Genomic DNA, 20,400 nt, shown 5'->3' with positions numbered 1-20,400 from the left:
CCCAGGGAGCAGGGCCTGGCCAGAGGCGCGGCGGGAGCAGCCTTTGGAAGCAGGGTCATGAAGGAATGGAGACCAGGTCCCGCTGGAGCAGGGAGGGCAGCCCAGAGGGACGCGACAGGCGGCCGCAGAGAGACGCGGGGAGGGGGTCACATGAAGGCAAACGGGAGCTGCTCTGCCACGGCCGGACGCCGAGGGCAGCGGAGGTGCATGAAAGCTGCCGCTGGGCTCCCCCCGAACCTCAAGGACCAGGGTCCCCTCACGTGAGCCTCGGGCTTCTGCCTCCACTACCGAGACCCTTTCTGGCCAGTGCCGCTTGCGGTCGCTTGTGCTCGGCCCCAGGAGGCTGTGGGGGCTCCTCGTAGACCCCTCTGCCGTGGACAGCAGGAAGGTGTGAGCCTGGCCTGCTGACTCCCAGGCCCCTCTGCCCACTTCGCGCATAAGTCAGGCCACCTCTGTGAGGCTCCGCTGCCGCCCTCCTGCTGTGCGCAAGCAAATCTGGCCAGAGCCCAGGCCACCTGCTGCCTGCGGCACCACCAGCTGCCCGGGTTTTGCTCCCAGGTGTCTGCCCCACTGGGGGGGCTGCCAAGGTCCTGGGCACAGCTGTCCCGGCTCAGCAGGGCCCAGCCGGGAGGAGGCACGTCCACCGTCTTGGTAGGAGACCATTCCATGTCAACCCTCCCCTCCCGGCTAGGAGCACAGGCCGGTGCTGAAGTCGAGTCTTTATTGAAGTGGGGTGCTGGGGCACAGAGCGCGGAGGGGCAGCCCAAACGTTTGGGGCTCCAGGACTCCAGCTGTAGGGTCCAGGAGGAAGAGCCAAGGGCCCAGAAGCTACGAGAAGGTGATGTTGTCCTCATACAGGGACAGCAGCAGCAGGAGGGTCCAGCCGCCCAGCAGGCCCACGTTGTGCAGCAGGAAGAGGAGCCAGGGCCGCGGGTCCCGCACATTCAGCATGGCCGGGAGCTGAGGAGGCCGTGGGCGCCCAGTCAGTGTCCACTTCCCCACCCCGGACCCGCCCCTCCTCTCCGCCGGTTCTGACCATGTCGCAGAGCGCCACGTAGAGGAAGAGGCCGGTGGCCACCGCCAGGATCCAGGTCTCCTTGTCCTCGTCCACGCCGACCACGAGCGCCAGGTAGAGGCCGCAGAAGGCCGTGAGCGCCGAGGCCAGGTTGAGCAGCAGCGCGCGGCGCACCGACAGCCCGCAGTGCAGCAGCGCCGCGAAGTCCCCTGGGGGGGGCGGGGTGTCAGCCTCGGCCGCGCCCCCTCCCGCGGGCCCCGCCCACGGCTCCGCGCTCACCCATCTCGTGGGGCACCTCGTGGCAGAACACGGCCAGCGAGGTGGCCAGCCCCGTCTTCCAGGAGGACGTGAAGGCGGCGCCCACCGCAAGGCCGTCTGCGAAGTTGTGCACCGCATCCCCGAGGGTGACCATGTAGGGCAGCAGCCTCAGCTCTGGCGGGGGAGATGGTGGGTGGGCCCGGGGTGCCTGCGCCCCCGGGCCCTCCCCCCGCCACGCCCCCTGGCCTCGCTGGCCTCCCTCGCTCACCTGGGCGCTGCCTCCTCTGGGGCGCTGGGCTCGGCAGCTCCGGGCTCTCCTCAGACACCTGGGGGTGGGGTGGCCTGGGTGAACCCCTGGGCCGCAGGGGCAGAAGCTTGGAGTGGGCTCTGTGGGGTGTGGGCTCTGGGGTGCTGGCTCACCAGGTCTGTCCTGGAGTCCTTGGGGGGCTGCTTGGACCCCCAGAGGTCGCTGGGCGTGAGCTGCAGTGACACGCCGTGGCTGTGGCCAGCATGGCCACTGGGACCGTCCTGTGGGTCCAATGGGGACAGGCACTCAGAGCCAGCCACATCTCTTCCCCTCCACACCCCGTGTCCGGCGCCCAGCCTGACCTCTGGGTCCTGGGGCAGCAAGAGATTGAAGAGGCTCTCGAACAGGAAGAAGGCGTAGAGGCCCCCCAGCATGGCCACGAGGCGCCAGGTGGCCAGCGGGTGGTGGTCCTGCCCGGCGCCGTGGGAGTGCAGCCCCAACACCTGTGGGCAGGGAGCTGGGCTGGTGTCCCTCCTGGCTGCCAAGGAGGGCTGGGGTGGGCAGGGTCCCCTGGGAGGCCGGGGAGGGGCGGGACGGGAAGGGTCCTGGGATGTCAGGGGTGGGGCGGGGGGGGGGGGGCGGCGGACCTTGGGTGTCAGGTGCAGGAGGGCGTCCCCGGTGAGGGTCCCCACAGACATGCCCAGGAAGGTCTGGGTGACGTAGCCAGTGGCCGTGCCGCAGCGGGTGCAGGTCAGAAGCAGGAGCCCGAACACGGATGCCAGGCAGATGACCAGTGTGGCCAGCGAGCCGTACAGGTACTCTGGGGGCCGGCAGGCCTCAGCCCTGGCCCAGCCTGCATCCCGGGGGCACTGCTGCCCAGGGCTTGCAGGGGCAAGGCTGGTGGGGCTCTGCTCACAGCCCCTGCAGCCTTGCAGCCTCCAGGCCTTGCTCCTCTCCCCTGCAGGCCCGTCTCCCTGCGACCCCTCCCTGTGCTCAGATGCTGCATGTGACCGGCAGCCGCGGCCACTCTGTCCCCAGCCCAGCCACCCGTCCCCACTCCCCTGCACGGCCCCGTATCCCTGTGGCCAGCACCCATCCCAGCTGAGCGGGCACTGGGAAGGGGGCACTCACTCTCTGCTTGGCTGAGCTGGTCCTGAGGGGGGCCCACCTGGGCGCTGCAGGCCCCACTCAGCTGCTGCTGGAGCAGAGCGGGGCTCAGCTGGGCCCAGGCCTCAGGGCTCACCCCCATCTGCGTGGGCAGCCCGTACACGGCCATCACGTCCCTGGCGCTCAGACACACCTGGGGTGCGGGGCAGGTCAGGCCCTGAGCGGACTGTGGGCCCCCCTGGAGGATGGGCCGGGCCCCCCACCGGAGGAAGGGCCGCGTCACTTACCGTGTCCCACACGCTGGAGCTGCCGTTGGGGGCGACGAGAGGGGCAGGGCCCCCGTGGGGGTGACCGTGGCCGTGGCCGTGGCCGTGGCCGTGGGTCTCCACCACCGCCTCCGTGCCCACCCCCAGATGCTGCATCAGGGCCGCCAGCTCTAGCAGGGAAGACGGAGTCACCGCTGGGGCCGGGGGGCTCCAGCCAGCCCTGCCCTCCTGGACACCGCCCGCCCCGTGGCCGGGCCTCACCGGCCAGTGTGATGTTGGGGCGCTCGTTGCTTTGCTGCCGGAACACGAAGTCCACGAAGTACTGGGGCGCCGGCAGGGCGCGGAAGCAGGACCCGCTCCCGACGTGGTCGACCAGCGCCGCCAGGGCCGGGCCGGGGCTGCCGCGGGCGCCCTGCCCCCACGCTTCGTCCAGCAGCCCCGGCAGGTCCACACAGGCCTGGGGAGAGCGGCTCAGGCTCCGCCGTGTGGCCGTCTTGGCCTCCAGCCGGCCTTTGTTCCCCGTCACCCCCGGCCCACTCTCGGGGGCCTGCCCTGAGCCCGGCTGGCCGGGCCGCGCCTCACCCTGTGGGCCCCCCTTCCTGGCCCCCGGCCCGCGAGGGCCCTCCGCGCTTGGAACTGGCTGAGCCTAGCCCAGCGCCCTTGGGGAGCCTGGCGGCCCGTGGGGCTCTCACCTCATCCGCCGAGGGCTGGCCGGCGGCCCGGGCCTGGACGCTCAGCAGCAGCCGGCTCAGGCCTGGGGCCAGGGCTTCAGGGCCCTCGAGCAGGGCCAGGAGTCGGTCGGCGCTGGAGGCCCAGCGGCCGGCCCGGATGTCCACGCAGGTGCTCTCGGGGTCGCTGAGGTACAAGGCGACAGCGGCGCCGAGGCGGGCCAGGTGCCTGGACGACACCCCCCCATCCTCGGGCGCGCCCAGGGCCAGGGCGGCCTCCACAGACAGGCACTGCGGGAAGGGGCGGGTGGGCCATGGCGGAGAGGCCCCGCTGGCCCCGGCTGCCCCTCCCCGCCACCCGGCTCCCGGGCCCCGCCTTGCTCTGCCTCGACTGTGGGTGCGCGCAGGGGGGTCCTGGCGGTGACCCCAGGGGTGCCCGACAGCCCGGCCGCAGGCAGGGCCAGGGCGCCCGCCCCCTGGAGTTTGCCCGGGACTCGACGCCTGCCCAGGGTGGGGCCGCAGGCCGGGGTGGGGCTGTTACCTTTCCACACGGCCCGCCGGAGCAGTGCACACGGGCCGCCAGCGTATTTAACAGGCCTCCCAGCGCCTCCCGGTCCAGAGTGCCCCGGCCCGCGGCCAGCAGGGGCAGCAGGCGGGCCGGCCGGGCAGCCGCGGTCACGGTCACCACCAGCGCGGCCAGCAGCAGCCCCCTGGGGAGCCGGGCCGGGCCGGCCATGCCGAGCGGTGGCTGTGCTGGGAGGCAGTGCGGGCGGCTGTGCGGCGGGGCTGGGCCGGGACGCACCGGCCGGCCTCCTCCAGGTATCTCCTGCGGCCCTGTGATTGGCTGCGGCCAGCCACTCAGGGACAGGTCCTCCCCGCGCCCAGGGCCAGGGCCGGGCCCCTGCCCCCCGGCCCCTCGGCCCTCCGGGCCCTGCGGGCAGCACCCACCCTGCCGACTCCTCAAGGGCGCCCCGTGGGGGCTGGGTGGGGCAGCACGCTACGGGGACACCCGCTGCGGTCGCCCAGCAGTGGGCAGGAGTCTCTGGGTAAGCGAGGATTGGGGGGCCTGCAGGGGCCTTGGGGCTCTCGTTTGTCACCTGCTTTTGTGGGCTTTTCATGTCTGGGTGTTCGGATTGGGTCCATCACCTGCTGGGGTGTCTGCTCAGGCGTTGACCTTTGACCCAATGGTCAGAGATGGGGATAAGGCCAGGTTTGCACAGTGGCCTTGTCAACCCCTTTGTTGAAACCCCCCCCACCCCAGAGCCCGGTGTTGGGCGGGGGGTGGCCTCAGCTTCCAACCTGAGGCCTGACCCCCGCTGCTCTGGGCCCTCCCCTCCCAGCCTTGGCTCCATTCTTGGGTCCAGGGGGTGGGTGGGGGTGGCTGCCGGCCTCTCCTGGAGCTGGGGGGCTGGCCCCACCCCTGGGAGCGCTCCCAAGAACAGCCCCAAAGGGGTCTGGGCCCGACCCCCAGCTCTGGCCTGGAGGTGAGTCTGCACTGCCTGGCAGCTCTGGGGGCAGCGAGCAGGGGTGGGCTGTGGCCGGCTGAGGCCCCAGCCTGATTGTGCACTGGCCTTTGAACCTTGCGCTCTTTATCTGCAGGCTGGAAGCCTCGGGGAGAGGCGGCCTCAGGACTGGGCACCTGCCCTCTGGAGGGGCCTGTGCCAGCCCCCCACCTGACTCAGCCCCAGGGGCGAGGGGAGGGCGGGGCTGGAGGTGAAGACTCTGTCCTCAGCACCCTGGGGCCAGCACCTCTGCTCACACCCCACCCGGGCTGGAGGGCACCTGCAGGGGACATGCCTGGTGCTCAGGGATCCCCATCCTAGGGTGGACTGAAGAGCCTGCCTGAGGGCTGTGGCCATGGCCAGCGGGGGCGGGGGGGGGCTGGGGAGACTGGGCCCCTCAAGTTCCAGCTCTTTCCTCTGTGCACTGCGCAGGACTGGCCCCCAGGCCCTGGCTCAGGCCCGTTGTTTCCCCTCTGGGTAAGTCCTGGCCGCCTTGGGGCTCTGCGGGGTGGGGGGGGCAGGGAAGGTTCTGGGCTTCACCCCACACCCAGCCTCCTCCCGCCTGCGGGTCTGCTAGACCTAAGCGGCCTGCTTGGCCACCATTTCTCTTACCCGCGGGTCTGCATTCCCGCACAGGGTCAGAACTGCGCAGTCAGTCATAAGGGCCCGACCTTAGGCCTTTTGTGACCACCCCAGGAAGGCCCTGCCTCACGCGAGTGACTGAGAACGCCCTGGGGGCCGCTGGCTGATGCCCGGCAAGGAACCTGAGGAGCTGGTCAGTGGACATCCTACTGATAGATTGGCCTGTATGGGATTAACTCAGGACATCATTTCCCCCTAACAGAACCATGACTGGAGACCTGGGGTCTGGTTTCGATTACAACACTCGGCCATCAAGCAGATAAGAATTATCTGGTCTGGGCCTCCCTGGGGGCACGGGGGTTGAGTCTAGGGCTATCAAGCCATCAGCAGCCACTGCGGGAGCTCAACCCCCAGCCAGGGAGCCGGCCCACGGGGCGCACCCTCAGTGGTGTACTTCAGTTCTGTTCCCCACTCTGGGGAGTTCTCTCACCCCCTCCCTGGCCTGCACCCCCATTCTTGGATACATAATAAAATAAATCTGAGGGCCTCCCCTGGTGGTGCAGGCGGTTGAGTGCCGTGCTGTGAAGCTGTCCGCAGCCTCTGCAGCACGGGATCAATCCTGGCCAGCCGGGCGAGGGTCCCACAAGGCGAGCAAACCTCTCCTGTCTCCCCGCTGCTCCCTCAGCAGTGTATTTCAGTCCTTCTGCCTGTTCTGCTCCCCACTCTGTCTCTGGTGAATCCTCCCACACATCTGGCCTGCACCTCGGTTCTTGTGTAAATGAATAAAGAAATCTTAAAAAAAAAAATCAGAAAAAAAAAATCACCTGACCAGCAGACCCCCGACCCCACAGAGGGCAGCACTCTCTGTCCCCCCTCCCCCCACCGGGCCTGTGTATGATCCTGGTAGCACAGGGGCCAGGCCTGCTCCCCCAGTGTTCTGCACCCCACAACTGCTCCGTGCCTGTCAGCGTGGCGTAGCCCATGCAGCGCCATCCGCACTGTCCTGTCCACAGCAGCCCAGCGGGACACAATGCTCCAGCTGTTCAGGGAAGGGCAGCGGGAGCAGCAGCCCAGGAGGGGCCGAGGGGCTTGGGGCAAAGGCTGCAGGCCCCAGAAGGGGGCGGAGTCCAGGCTGCGGCTGGGAGGGGCGGGCTCCCTCAGGGCCAGGGTCCAGTTTGGGAGCCGGGAAGAGGCCGCGTGCGGGTGCGCGGGTGGGGCCTGTGCCCTGTGGACAGCAGTAACTGCCCTCTGCTCCTGGGCCGCACCAGCCCCCCTCTGCTGGCCACGCTGTCCCACATGCCCACCTCAATGTTAGGGGGAAAAGGCTGTCCCAAAGCAAATTCCATACAGGCTTTGTGGACTCCACCCCCACCCCAGGCCAAAGCCAAAGCCACTGGGAACTCCAAATCCCATCCCCACCCAAGGGAAGGTGGCTGGGACCTGAGGGTGGGGTGAAGCAGCCAGGTGGATACAAAAGGCAGACACGTGGGCTTTGGGGGGCTCTTCATTTTTGGGCTCTCGGCCAGCGCGGAGCGTCCGGCCAGCTCTGGGAGTGACTTTGGGTTTCCAGGTCGTCGGATCGGGTAGGACGCATTAAAGACTTTATTTCCCTATTTTCTCCCTGAGTTGTACATTTTCCTTCTTTCCTTTCCTCTTGTAAATAAACCTTTTATTAACCTTTTGCATGTGTCTGTAGTAGAGTGTTCATAAGTCTTCTAAAGCGCGCGGGTGAGGACCCACAGCCAGGAACCCGTTTAATATCGGGGCTGCTCTATAACATCAACGCACTGGCCTTGGGGCGAGCTCTTGGCCCCTGGCCGAGCTCCTACCCCCAGCCTGTCCTATGGCTCCTGCTGCCTCTTGCCAGCACCCACGTGGCTGCCCGAGCTGCCACCCTGCAGGCTGGGGCGAAGCCCTGAAGCTTCTGGAGCTGCACAGGCCCTCCTGCTGCTGCCCGCCACTCCCTCCCGAGACACCAGTGACCTCCCCGCACCACCTCTCCTCCCTCTGCCCGGCAGGCCCATCACTGCTGGACAGCTGACCTGAGAAGCCTGTGCTTGTCCTCAGGCTCTGGAACTCACAGAGACCAAAGCGCACCCCTCAGCACCCCTGTCCTATAGCCACAGACACCCCGTGGCCACAACCGCCCCACCATCAGAGCTGCCGATCCAGCCTCCCCGGGGCAGGACCTGGTGGCCACCAGGCGGGACCCTCTGGGCGCCCATCAGCACTGGCCAGGCCAGGAGGGCTCTGCTGGAAGGGCTGCAGCCCAGCCAGGTCAGCACGGAGAAGGGGCCCAGTGCTTTGCGCTCTCAGGGGGTACGGCCCTGCAGGCCTGGGCCCCACCTCGCACAGGTGTGTCAGGTGCTCGCTTGCTTGGCCAGTGCCCGCCGGAGAGGCCACCTCCTGGAAGCTGGCACCGGGCCTCCCTGTCGCGTGGGCGCTGAGGGCAGACGGCAGCTGGGGGGGCAGGTCAGGACAGCCTTTATTGGGGGGTGCGGGGGCAGACGGGACACACGCACAGGCCACGGGGAGCAGGAGCAGCGTCAGGCGTGCAGGAAGCGGTTGAAGGCGTTGTAGGCCGACTCCAGGTCGAAGAGCATCTGCCGCACCTGTGAGTCGTCCAGTTCGTCCGCCGCAGACATGCCGCTCAGGGTCTGCAGCCTGGGGGCGCAGGGCCGGCGCTCAGCGTCCGTCCGAGGGGGCAGCGGCAGGCGCGGGAGGACAGGTGTGGGGCACTCACCACTGGCTGACAGTCTGCCGGCCCTCGAAGTCGGGTGGCAGGTGACTCATGCGGTGCATAGTCTCCATCAGCTCCCGCAGGTCGGGCTGGATCTGCAGACAAGGAGGCTGGGTGGGGCGCACCCCCAGCCCCCAGGGCGCACCTCCACCCAGAGCAGCTCCCCAGATCCCGCCCCGCCCCACCCCCAGGGCACCGCACCTCGTCCATGGCGCGGATCTCCAAGCGCAGCTTGTCCATCACGGTGATGAAGAGCTGCGGGCGGGGAGTGTATGAAGCCCCGCCCGGCCCGGCGCAGGGCACCAGCACTGGGCAGGGGCCAGGTTGCTCTGCAGCTGGGCCCAGGCCAGTCCGCGCAGCCCTGCCCGCCCTCCCTCCCGCACTGCCTTTGCCTGCTGGTGCGGGGCCACCACTGTTCAGGGCCCTCGGAGCTGGGCAGAAAGGGGACCCCACCGGAGGCCAGAAACCGGCCATCCTCCGCGCTGGGGCTGGGGAGGGGCCTCAAGGGGTGGCTCGGACAGTCAGGAAGGCCCCGGGCGGGAGCGCCGCGCACCGAGACCACGTCGGCGATGCAGCGGTTGAGATTGCCTTTGTCGTCCTTGATGGTGATCGGCCGGTCCTCCTTGATCCTCTCCATGGCCAGCGGGCAGTCCAGCTGCGGGGCGAGGGGGTGAGCGCGGGCCAGGCCTCCCCGGCGCTGCGGCCCGCCCACCCCCGCAGCTCACTCACGCGGAACTTGCGGCAGAAGTCGTCGATGGAGCTGACCTCCGAGCCCTGGACCTGCCGGAAGGCGGCCTTGTACTGGACCAGGAGCCGCGAGCAGGCCGCCGTGTACCTGCGGGAGGCAGCCCTCAGCGCCCCTCGCCCGGCCACTGCGCTGCAGGCGGCTCAGAAGGGCGGCCCCTGGCGACCGCCCTCCACAGCAGCAGCTCCGCGGCCCTCCCGGGCGGCACCCCAGGACCACGGCACCCCAGGACCACGGCCGCGGCCCACCTCCCCCGCCGGGGCGCGGCGTGCCCCCAGCTGGCCCGGGGGGCGGGAGGCGGGCAGGGGCGGGCCTCACTCGTTGGGGGTGACGCAGTCCTTGATGTACGCCTTCTCCAGGGCCTGCATGGTCTTCACCACCGCGAACAGCTCGGCCATGTTGTCGTACCTGAGGGGAGGCGTGGGTGGGCCTCGGCCGGGCGGCCAGCGGGGCGGGCCTGGCCCCGGGGAGGTCGCGGCCCGTTGGGGTGGGGGGCGCAGGCAGGGCTGAGGGGCTCACTTCTCTCGCTCCCGGGCGTTCTTGTACAGCTTCACTTCCTAGGGGGAGACCCATGGGGTGTTGGCGGAGGCCCGCAGGGGGGCCCCGCCCCCCGCCCCCCGCCCCACTCACCTCGTACAGCTCCGGCTTGTTCCCGGGGGCTGCGGAGCAACACAAGAGGTGGGCGGCCGCGGGGCTCCGCCCCCCCCCCCCCCGCCCCGGGCAGCAGCACCCCTCGGGCGCCGACCTTCGCAGGGGGCGCCCGCCCAGCCAGCCCCGCCGCGGGAAGCCGGGACCCCCGCCGGTGGCACCAGCCCCCGCCGCCCCCTGCCCGGGCCCTGCTCCCGGGGCTCCGCGCCCGAGGGCCCCTGGCAGCCGCTGCCGCTCACCTCCCATGCCCGGGGCGGCGGGGATCCCGTGGAACATCCCGTGCGCTCGGGACGGCAGGAGCCTGGGGAGCAGAGCCCGGCGCGCTCAGCGGGGCCCCGGCGCCGGCCCGGGCGCGCCAGGACGAGGGGGGGGGCCGGTCACGCGCCGCGGCGGGGGCGGGGGCGGGGGCGGGGGCGGAGGCGGGGGCTGGGGCGGGGGCGGGGGCGAGGCGGGAGCGGGGGCGAGGGCGAGGCGGGCCGCGGACACCCGGGCGCCCCGGCGCGCGGCGAGGGGCGGCCGGGCCGGAGGGGACGCGCCCGTCCGGGCGGCCCGCACCACGCGCAGGGCGGGCGGCGGTCGCGGGACTCGGGTCGCGGGCTTTGGGCTGCGTCCCCCGGGCCGGCAAACGGGGCCCGAAGCGGGGTGCGAGGCCCCCCGCCCCCCGCCGGGGCCCGGTACCTGGGCGCGCGGCCTCCCGAGCAGGCGCTGCCGTCTGCGCCTGCGCGCTCCGCCCCCCTCAACCCCATCCGCGCATGCGCGCCCACCCCCTGCGCATGCGCGACCCGCCCCCCCCCCAGCGAGAAGGCAGCCGGCGGCGGGTCAGCGTCCGTTTATTGGGGGGCGGGGGCGGGGGCGGGGGGGGCGGTCACAGGCGCCGGAAGAAGAGGCGGGGACCGCGGTCCAGCGAGGGCCCGGGCGGCAGCTGGCGCAGCGCGTCGCGGTCCTCGGCGCAGAGGTGGCGGCTGCACAGCTGCAGCTCCCGCAGCCGCGCGCCCGCCTGGGCCCAGAGGCCGGCGCCCAGCGGGCCCCGCACGGCGCAGCCTGCGGGGAGGGGGCGTCAGCGCGGCCGGGGCGCGGGCAGCCGCCGGAGGCCCGCACGCCCACCCCAGCCCTGTCCCGCGGCCGCCGTGCCGACCAGGCAGTGGCCAGGGCGGCGCCCACAGGGCCCACGCCAAGGGCCCAGCCCGGGCACCCCCTTGCCCGTGGCCGCCCACGCGGTGTCAGGTCTGCGGACGGGCCAGGAGCAGAGTCCCCGAAACGGACTCACGTCCCTCCCTGAGGCCAGTTGCCCGCTGTGTCACCCCAGAAGGTCCCCTCAGCCCAGCACCCCCTCACCTGCCAGGCTCAGGAAGCGAAGGCCCCTAGGCCGCTCCTGCAGGGCAGAGAGGAGCCCCTCCAGGCCAGCCCGGCCAACCTCAGGGTTGGCTGACAGGTCCAGCGAGGCCAGGGAGGGGCAGCGCGGGAGACATCTGTGGCAGAGGCAAGTGCAGGGTCAGCTCCCAGGGGAAGGCCCAGGCCAGAGCCCCCAGGCAGAGCCCCTGGAGGGAGGAGCAGGGAGGGTCCAGATGCCTTGGGAAGGGGCAGGCACCTCCCTATCCGCCCTGCAGCCTGGGACGAGGAGCATTGTTACCTGCTCAGGTGCCCCACAGCCTCGTCACCCAGGTGGTTGGCAGACAGACTCAGGTGCTCCAGGGCACAGGTTTCCTGGGTGGAAGCAGAGGCCGGGGTTCAGGGCCCAGTGGGGCGCCTGTTCTCTGCCCCCTAGCAGAGGCCCCACAGTCAGGAGATGCTCTTTGAAAATGAGAAGCACTAGCTGCTGCACCCCATGAGTCAGGGGGCCCAGCATCCCCTCAACTAGCAGAGCTCAAGGAAACGCTGCCAGGCATCGCGCGCACATGGCTCAGCAGGGCCCCCCACGAACCCTCCGGATGCTGCAGGAGGGATGTGCTGCCCAGGTGGGTGCCCCTCGGGGACAGAGCCCCTGCAGCTATCCCCACAAACCTAGATACTCTCCTTGGCCTGCCCTGCCCCCACACACCTGGCTCAGGTATCTGACCAGTGGCTCCACCAGGCTGGAGTCGCCCCTGCCGGCGGCCACAGCGCTGAGCTCCAGGCGCAGGAGGCTGCGGGCTGGCAGGCTCTGCAGGGCCCGGGCCAGGGCAGTGCCCCCCAGCATGTTGTAGGACAGTGTAAGGGATTTCAGGCACGAGGCACCTGTGGGACCAAGGCTAAGTCAGCCCTGCCAGTCAGGGCCTCGAGCCCCCCCACCCTCAGGACCTCACCCTACACTCCCGCCCCGGCAGGGCGGACTGGGCACAAGCCTGTCTGCGCCGGGTGGTCTGTGGGGGCTGCTGGGGGAGGCAGACCAGCCCACCACCCTCTCAGCCCCAGGCCCTGCTTCCTGGCCACCACCTGCAAAGCCACCCCCATGACCCCAGCCTCTTGGTCCTGGGACATGCTCTCTGCAGCCCAGGCAGACTCCACTCAGGCAGATGTCCACCAGTGCTCAGGGTCCTGGCTGGCTGCCCACAGCCCTCACCCTGGAAGGTGCTGTGCAGCGCCGCCTGGTGGCGCAGGAAGAAGCTGGGGCCAAAGCCACAGGCCTGGAGGTGCAGGTTGCTGAGTGAGGGGCAGGAGTGCAGGATGGCAGCTAGAGCCTGACCACAGCTGTCCCCCAGCGGGTTCATGCTCAAGTCCAGCTCCTCCAAGTTCTGTGGGCGAGGATGTGACCTCTGTTCACACGGGCAGTGGCCAGCTCTCCCAGCAGCTGAGCACCCAACCCCAGCTACGCTCCAGGGCGCCCCGCCTCGCACGGCCTCTACCTGCAAGGCAGCCGGCCCTGCGAGGCCCTCAGCCAGCTGACGCAGGCCTTCCGGGCCCAGGTGGTTGGAGGAGAGATCAAGCAGGGTCAGGCTGGGCATGGTACCCAGGGCAGCCAGCAGCTCAGGGGCACATCCGTCCCCCAGGCGGTTCCCCGCCAGGCGCAGCTCCCGCAGCTCAGCTTGCAGCTTGAGGGATCGCAGCAGAGGGGTGAGCTGGGCTGGGCCCAGGGCCAGGGAGCAGGCGCCGAACGTAGGCCCAGAGCCCTGGCACTCCACGGCCCGCAGCACCTGTGGGTGCTCCCCTGCCGGGGGGGGGGGGGTCGTCAGCAGGGCTGGGGCTGCCTGCTCCACCCGTGCGTCCTGGCCAGGCTGGAGGTACCCCAAGACCAGCCCAGTCCCCGGCCCACTGGTGAGCACGTCTCACCGTGTCCCGGGGAGCTTCGGTGGCCCAGTGTCCAGTCCTGGCAGCCTGTCCAGTCCTGGTAGCCATCCCATCTTCCAACGGGCCATCTCCCCCCTACCCCCCCAGCCAGGTGATGCCAGGGTGGCTGAAGGACAGGCACAGGGGTGCGGGACAGACGCCAGATCAGGGTGCCCCGAAACAGGCACGGCAGTCATGTGGGTGCCCGCTGCTCCCTGACCCCTGCCAGGAAACACTGCCCCTACCTTGCCCCAGGCTCTGGCAGGCCCTGCGGTAGCGATCAGTTAGCGGGGGCAGGTCCCATGAAGTCACCTCAGCCAACACCTGGAGAGCACGCGGGTCAGCAGTGGGCCAGCAGCGGGCCAGCAGCAGGCACTGCCTCGGCTACTCACCTCCTCGTTGCTGCGTAGCACGTCAGGGACGGGGTCCTGTGGCGCCAGCAGGGCCCCTTCCTTGCGCAGGCTGAGCCTTGGCAGCAAGCCACATGCCTGGAGGTAGCGCTGGGCAGCCTGCTCGGCCAGCCAGGCCACAGAGCGGGGCTCGCTGCAAGGATACAACACATACTGGCTGGCCCCACAGCCTTCCCAGGGGCCAGGGCACACCCCCCAGGAGCTGCCCGCGGGGTGGGGAGGGCACCTGCCATACCTGTGTGGGACGGGGACGAGGAAGACATTGTCTTGGACTCTAACTCGGACCCGGAGAGGAGGGGGCGGGGCGGGGCCCTGGCAGGCAGGGAGAGAAGTGCTGAGTTGGGAGGTCAGCCCCACCCTGCCCAGCGGCGCTCCGGCTCTGCTTCCGCACCCACCGAGGACTGGCTGGCCGCAGCAGCGGAGCACTCTCCGTCGGGCACGTCGAGGCTCTGGAGGGGGTCTGTGGCCGAGCTACCACCTATACCTGTGCTGGCCGGGCCACTCCCCTCCTTGTGGCAGGCAGGTCGTCTCCGCCTGGGCCGGGCCCGCACCCTCACTGGGCTCTGGGGGCTGGCTGGGCGGTGGCCACGGGGTGGCCCCAAGTCGTCCTCCAGCCAGTCCCCAGCCAAACTCTCCTCCTCAGGGATGAGGGCCCCGCCAAGGCCTCGCTGAGGGCTGGGCCCCAGGTGACCGCTTTGGGCACTGCCCACACCTCGGCCGGATGCCGGGCAGGCTGCTGGGTCCACACTTGCCGTGGCCGCCTCCCTGTGGGCGGCAGGGCCCGGTGCCTGGGCGCCGGGCCGGGGCCTCTTGGGGGCCGGCCAGGGAGACCCCGTGCTGTCATCCTCCGAGCCGCTGCTGTGGGCCACTCTGCGCCAGCTCCCCTGAGGCCTGCCCACAGCTGGCTCTACCTGCCCCCGGGAAGCCCAGGCCCGAGAGATCTCTGGGGGTCCTGGGCAAGGGCTCGGGGGCGGAGAGGTCTCAGGGTCAAACAGCGCCTGACTTGGGGGACTCTGCGGGGCTGAGGACAGACAAACATGCTGTGAGACAGGGCGAGGCAGGGCAGGGCAGGGCCATCCACCCACCCGCGCCCACCGGGGACAGCCCCACTTGCCAGGGTCCGAGCTGGCTGCCCGCAGCAGCTGCTCCATGGAGCTGGCCTTTGCCCGGGTCTCCGGGTCCAACTCCTTATGGTACAACTGCACCCAGTGCTGCAGCGTATCCAGCGGGCGGTGGCCCTGCATGAGACCGAGTGAGTGGGCCGCAGTGTGGCGAGCCAGCCCGGCCCAGCCCAGCGCGCCCGGCGGTGCCCACCTGCTTGGTGCGGAGGGAGAGCGAGGCGCCCCGCGCCACCAGCAGCTCCGCCACCTCGAAGTGGCCACAGGCGAGGGCGTCGTGCAGGGGCGTGATGCCCTCACAGCCCTGGCCGCCCGGGTCGTCCAGCGTGGCCCCGTGGTCCAGCAGGAAGCGCACGATGTCTGAGGGCAGGGCAGTGAGGGGGCGTGGGGGCACTGGGGTGTGCTCCCCCCACCCCCCCGCACCCCCACTCACCCAGGTGGCCGTGGTTGCAGGCCTCGTGCAGGGGCGTCCAGCCGCAGTAATCCCGGGGGCTCAGAGGGTGGCCCTGGGACGGGCGGGAGAGAACCACGGCCTCAGAGTCAACTCCACAGAGGACCCGGCCCATCCCCTACCAGGCCCGGGGTCCTGGGGGTCCCACCTGCCGCACAAGGTCCTGGACGCGGCCCAGCCGGCCCTCAATGCAGGCGCGGTGCAGCGGTGTCTCCCCCACATCGTTGCGCCGGCTCCACTGGGGACACAGGAGCCCGGTGGGGTGAGGAGCGGGGGTAGGGATGGGGGGAACGTGCAGGCCTGCCCAGCCCTGACCGCACCTTGGCTGCCATCCTGCGGCGGGGCAGCAACTCCTCTTCCTCCTCCAGCCGCGGGGAGTCGCGTCCGGTCTCTTCCTCTGAGGACAGCACGGAAGGTCAGCCCCAGGGCCCGAGCGTGTGGGACTCAAGCCCCCCCCACGCCCTCTGCCCCCACAGCCTGGTCTGCCAAGTCACTCCTCTGCTGGAAGCAGCCGCCCCAGGGCCCCCACCCACAGCACCCCGCCCAGCCCCCCCAGAACCTTCCCCTTTATAGTTTCTTGTCCACGACCTCCCGCCCACGCCCGCCTGCCCCAGGGCCACCAAGCGACTCCCGAGAGACTGGAGACTCTCCCACACCGGCCCTGGTCTCAGCGCAGTCCTGTCCCCGTGCTGACCCCACGGCCTGCAAGGACGCAGCCCAAGCCCCATCCACCCAGATGCCTTCTCCCAGCCGAGCTCGCCGGCCTCCGGGGGGACCCGTGCTGAGACCTCGATGGAGCCCAGACCCCCCTCCCAGCCACGCCCCAGGCTCCCTCAAGCGCCCCATTCCTGCCCGGCAGCCAGGGGAGGGGGCACAGGCAGTGCCTGCCCTCACCGCTCTCCGAGAGCTCCACCTCGCTGGTCTCTGGGGAGTCGCCGTCCCCCTCGTCCCCCTCGTCCCCCTCGTCCTGCCCGGCCGCACGCAGCTCCTGCAGCTGGGCCTCGGTGCTGGGGGCCTCCTGCGGCCGCAGCTTTAGCTGCACGTGGTGGAAATGCTGCAGGATCTGCCTCTGAGGAGCAAGGATGCTGCTCAGGGCCAGGGAGCGCCAACCCTGGTGGGCGGGCAGGCAGGGGGTGCAGGCGAGCAGGGGGGCGCGGGCGGGTTCTGCACCTGCAGCCGGGGCTGCCGGGCCTGCTGGGCGCAGTCGAGAGCCTTCTGGAAGCATGGGGCCAGCAGCTCATAGGCGTCACCAGCCTCCTCTTGGGACAGCGCGATGTTCAGCCAGGTCTTGGCCTCCTGGAGGAGTATGGGGGCTGGGGCCCGGCTGTAGGAAGCAGGAGGGGCCGGGTGGAGACACAGGCCAAGGGGCAGACCTCACCTCCAGGGCATTCCCCGCCCGCAGCCGCAGCTCCTCCCTGTAGTGATGCACGGCTCCTCGCGGGTCCTTCATGTCCCCCAAGGTGGTAGCAAGAGACACGTGGATGACGGCCAGCTCGGGCCCTGGCCTGCTCAGCAACTCTGCAAAGCGCAGCTAGGAAATCCGTGCCGGTAAGGACCAGAACCTTGGCTGCCCACCTGGCCGCCTGCCTGCCTGGATGCCCACCTGCTGCTGGTAGGCCTCCGCTGCCCTGGGGAAGTCGCCCGCCTTGGAGAACAGGTCCCCCAGCTGCTCCCAGATGCCCATGGCGCCCTGAGCGTCATTGGCCTCCGCCTCCTCTAGCTGCTGCTGCAGCCGGACCACAGACAACACTGCCAGAGAGAGCGGGGGTCAGCCCGTGCCCTCTGCCAGCCACCTCCCGCTCTCCTCACACAGCTCGGAAGGGATATGAGGGCACCTGCCTCAAGGCTGTACCGCACAGGGAAAACTGAAAAGCTACAGCCCGGGGCAGTGCCTGGCCCCCGCGGTCAGGCCCCGTCCCCCCATGACACACAATTGCGGAGTAGTGCAGATGTTGGCTACGAGCCAAGACCCAGCCAGTCTCCTGACCGGCCGCAGCCACTCTCCTACTCAGGCTTGGGGCTCCCTCCCTGCCACGACGCGGCTGCCTGCTCACCATGCCGGAGGGCCCGGCCCACGACGGCCTTCTGTGCTGGCTTCTGGGGGCCCAGCCGGTAGGCTTTCTTCAAGACTCCCTTAGCAGCCACAAAGTCCCCCACGTCCTGGAGCACCTGCAGGAAAAGGCGAGCCTGGCAAAACCCGGACTCCTCCACCCTACTGTGCCCATGCACCTGCACCAGGAGCAGGTGGCTGCCGCCCCCACGCACCTGTGCCAGGAGCAAGCAGCAGTCGCTCTCCATGCCGGCCCTCCTCATGGCCCGTGCACACTCCCGGGCCCCCTCCAGGCAGCGCAGGGCCTGTGAGGGTCGACCCCCGCGCCAGTGCAGGGCACCCAGGTTGTAGCGCGCCCGGAACAGGTCCTCATAGAGGTGGTTCTGCCTGCAAGAGAACTAGCCTGAGCACCACCCCGACCGCCACCCCCTCCCCGCCCTGTCCCACCTAAGCGGTGGCTCACTCTGCCAGAAAGACGCTCTTGCGCAGGAAGTCCCGGCACAGGGCAGGCTCCTGCAGGCTCTCGAAGGTGAGGCCCAGGTTCAGGTACAGTCGCGTCCTCATCTCGCTCAGCTCACGCTGGGCCAGCGTCCCTGGGGACAGCCCACACCACATTGGGTCCTCCAGGCGGCGCTCTACCAGCCCCGCTGCCTCACGCGGAGGGGATAGGAGACAAGAGGAGGCGGCAGGCCTGCTAAGCAGGGAGGCCAGGGCAGGGGCGGTGGGGGTGGTGGCCGCGGTCTGCCCCGTGTGGGGTGCAGGCTTGGGCCCAAGGGTGCTCACCCTCCAGCTCCCGGTCCACGATGGCCAGGCTCCTCTCGAAGGCGGCCCGTGCCTGCAGCAGGGCATCCTGCGACTGCTGGTGATCGTAGACGTCCAGGTGGGTGCGGCCGATGGTGGCCCAGGCCCTCTGCAGCTCCGTGGGGTTGGACAGAGACTCAGCCAGCTCCAGGTAGCGGTGCTGGTGCTGGAGACAGACGGGGCCACACCGCAAGCTCGTCCGACTGCAAACACCCAGCTGTCTCCCGACTCCAGAAGCTCTACCCTCGCCCGGTGAGCTCCACGCTCCCCCAAAACCCAAAGGACAGCCCAAGTTGGACGACTCATTCCCCACGCCCCCAGCTGCGCAGTGTCTGGGGGTGTCAGAACAGCGGTGAGCACGCTCCGCTGTGCTCAGAACAGGGCCGGGCCGGGCCCGACGCCCACTCCCACCCCCACCCAGCACGGGACCGGCTCAGCAGGTGCGGGGCTGTGCGCGGGCACCCCCCAGGGCGCAGGCCGCCCTCTGGGGGTCGCGGGGTCGCGGGGGCGGTGCGGGCCGCGAGCGCCCACCTGCAGCGCGGCGGGGTAGTCCTCCATCTCCGCCAGCCGCTCTCCAATCTTGCGGTGGGCCACGGCGCAGCCCAGGGCGTCGCCGGCGCCCTCCAGGAGCAGCAGCTCCTGCCGGTGCTCCTGCAGGGCCTCCGGGTAGCGGCCTGGGGGTACCAGGCCTCAGTCGGCGGGCAGCGGCCAAGGGCTGCCGGGTGGGGCCGCCCGGAGGCTTCCAGTATCCCGGCCGGGCCGGGGCGCCCTCCTTCCCCGCCGGCCCCCGCCCGGCCCCCGCCCGGCCCCGCCCCACGTGCGCCCAGGCCCCGCCCCCGCGCGCCCAGGCCCCGCCCCCGCGCGCCCAGGCCCCGCCCCCGCGCGCCCAGGCCCCGCCCCGCCCCCAGCCCAGGCCCCGCCCCCGCCCGGGCGTCGCTCGCACCATGACCGGCCAGGAGCTCCCCCAGCTGGTGGCAGAGGGCGGCCTCCTCCCGCGGCTGCCCACTCCTCTGGGCCTTGGCCTTGGCCTTGGTCAACTCTGCAGAGAGAGGAGAGAGTCCGGGGGGCTGACCCCTCCCCGCCGGCCACCGCCCGGGTCCGCTCGCCCGGCCCCGACGCTCACCGCGGAGGTCGCGCTCCAGGCTCATGGTCCCGCCGCGCGGCGCCGACTTCCCGCGCTCCCGCGGCCCCGCCCACCCGCCGCCCGCGGAGCACGCCGGGAGGTGTGGCCCGCCCGTCGCTCGCGGAGCACGCCGGGAGGTGTGGCCCGCCCGCCGCCCGCGGAGCACGCCGGGAGGTGCGACTCGCCCGCGGCGCATGCCGGGAGTTGTAGTCTGGGGCCACCGGGGTCGGCCGGCGAAGGACTCGCGAAGTCCTGGGCCGAGCGGCCGGAAGGTGTGCGGAGAGCCCAGTGGGGTCGGGGCCGAGAGGGTTAGGGTCCTCGGCTACGGGCCCTCATGCAACACCTCAGGCAGGTGCCACTTGGCTGGGCGGGTGCCGCGTCGCGTTCGTGGAGTCGGACGTCCCCGCCCTTGCGCGGAAGTCCCTTCTTTTGGGGCGAGGGGGTGTCTCATGCGGGCGGCACCGAACCACCTGTCGGGTCGCGGCGGGAATCGAGGAGCGGACCTGCCCCTGCTGCCTGGGCACCCACCACCCCCAAGGCCTGCTGGGCTGAGCCTGAGCGTGCGTCCGGCGCTGGGCGGGGGAGGCTGCCCGTGGTCAGTGTGCAGGCCACGGAGGGAGCCAGGGTGCTGCCCCGGGATGCAGGGGCTGCGGCCTGAGCGGCAGGGCTGGGAGGGTTGGATTAGGAGGGCGCCTTGGAGTTAGGGGCAGGCCAGGGGAGACCAGCCAGGTGGGCAGCCCCTGCCTCCCGGATGGTGGGGTAAGCAGCTCAGCCCAGGTCCTTGGGCCTGGTTTACCTCCACAGAGGATTCAAGGTCTCCGTGCCTCAGTTTCTCCACTGGTCAGACGGGCACATACATGAGACGGTGCCAAGATGGACAGCCCAAGGAAGTCCACCTCCGGAGCTGTCTTGTCTCCAAAGAAAGCACAGAGCGTGGTTTGGGATTTTAAACCATTGTTACAAACAGAAAACACCCCAGGAGCACACACACCACGAAGACGAGTCATGTCCGACATCGGCAAAAACACCTCTTGCTCTGCTCTTTAAAAAATTAGTTTTATTACTTTTTGTAAGTGTCTCACTTTGGGCGAACTGAGGGAGGATGCCCGTGGGGTGGGGAAGCGGAGGGGTGGCCCCCACCTGCTGGGCTGGGCCCCCACGCGCCCCCTCAGGGGAGAAGTGAAGGGCCAGGCCAGGGTGACATGGCCTGGAAGCAGGTTGCTGGGGTCTTCCTTTTTGCAACCATGCATGGGACACCCCCAGAAATCTCAGCCCCCAGCTGGGGGACTCACCCATCTCCCGGCTTTCAGGCTCAGCTGTGGTGGTGACGGTGATGGGCACAGGGCTCCCACGACTCCCACGGGACCACCAGGCAGGCTGTGCCCACTGGGCAGGCTGAGCACAGGCTGCAGACGGCCCCTCCGGT

General features: G+C 70.5%; 3 protein-coding genes across 3 annotated transcripts; all 3 read right to left on the bottom strand.

Moving 5' to 3' along the window:
* Positions 1-828: 828 nt before the first annotated feature.
* SLC39A4 (solute carrier family 39 member 4) lies at positions 829-4,297 on the bottom strand (the record flags this gene model as incomplete). Its single annotated transcript, XM_084229632.1, has 11 exons — positions 829-960; positions 1,037-1,224; positions 1,295-1,447; positions 1,542-1,599; positions 1,694-2,023; positions 2,168-2,340; positions 2,652-2,820; positions 2,915-3,063; positions 3,155-3,350; positions 3,586-3,852; positions 4,103-4,297. The coding sequence occupies 11 exons, from the start codon at positions 4,295-4,297 to the stop codon at positions 829-831; spliced, it is 2,010 nt and encodes a 669-aa protein (XP_084085758.1).
* A 3,815-nt stretch (positions 4,298-8,112) lies between these two features.
* VPS28 (VPS28 subunit of ESCRT-I) lies at positions 8,113-10,490 on the bottom strand. Its single transcript, XM_084230882.1, has 10 exons — positions 10,457-10,490; positions 10,018-10,079; positions 9,761-9,789; positions 9,650-9,687; positions 9,449-9,538; positions 9,115-9,220; positions 8,939-9,040; positions 8,587-8,640; positions 8,389-8,480; positions 8,113-8,309 (listed from the first exon to the last, which is right to left on the bottom strand). Exons 2-10 carry the CDS (start codon positions 10,052-10,054, stop codon positions 8,192-8,194), a joined length of 666 nt encoding a protein of 221 aa, XP_084087008.1. The 5' UTR covers positions 10,055-10,079; positions 10,457-10,490; the 3' UTR covers positions 8,113-8,191.
* Positions 10,491-10,643: 153 nt separating this feature from the next.
* On the bottom strand, positions 10,644-18,999 carry TONSL (tonsoku like, DNA repair protein; the record flags this gene model as incomplete). The annotated part of the gene is made up of 24 exons (XM_084229630.1): positions 10,644-10,819; positions 11,114-11,247; positions 11,409-11,482; positions 11,817-11,992; positions 12,318-12,489; positions 12,601-12,902; positions 13,267-13,345; positions 13,414-13,564; positions 13,667-13,743; positions 13,827-14,669; positions 14,746-14,909; positions 14,983-15,055; positions 15,149-15,333; positions 15,895-16,069; positions 16,171-16,296; positions 16,379-16,531; positions 16,604-16,749; positions 17,055-17,169; positions 17,266-17,437; positions 17,514-17,643; positions 17,834-18,017; positions 18,383-18,525; positions 18,795-18,890; positions 18,975-18,999. The coding sequence occupies 24 exons, from the start codon at positions 18,997-18,999 to the stop codon at positions 10,644-10,646; spliced, it is 4,071 nt and encodes a 1,356-aa protein (XP_084085756.1).
* Positions 19,000-20,400: the final 1,401 nt, after the last annotated feature.

This window comes from Talpa europaea (assembly GCF_964194135.1).
Source record: "Talpa europaea genome assembly, chromosome: 3".
Lineage (NCBI taxonomy): Eukaryota > Metazoa > Chordata > Mammalia > Eulipotyphla > Talpidae > Talpa > Talpa europaea.
The sequence above is the reverse complement of the archived record's forward strand: the minus strand, read 5'-3'. Positions and strand labels throughout refer to the sequence as shown.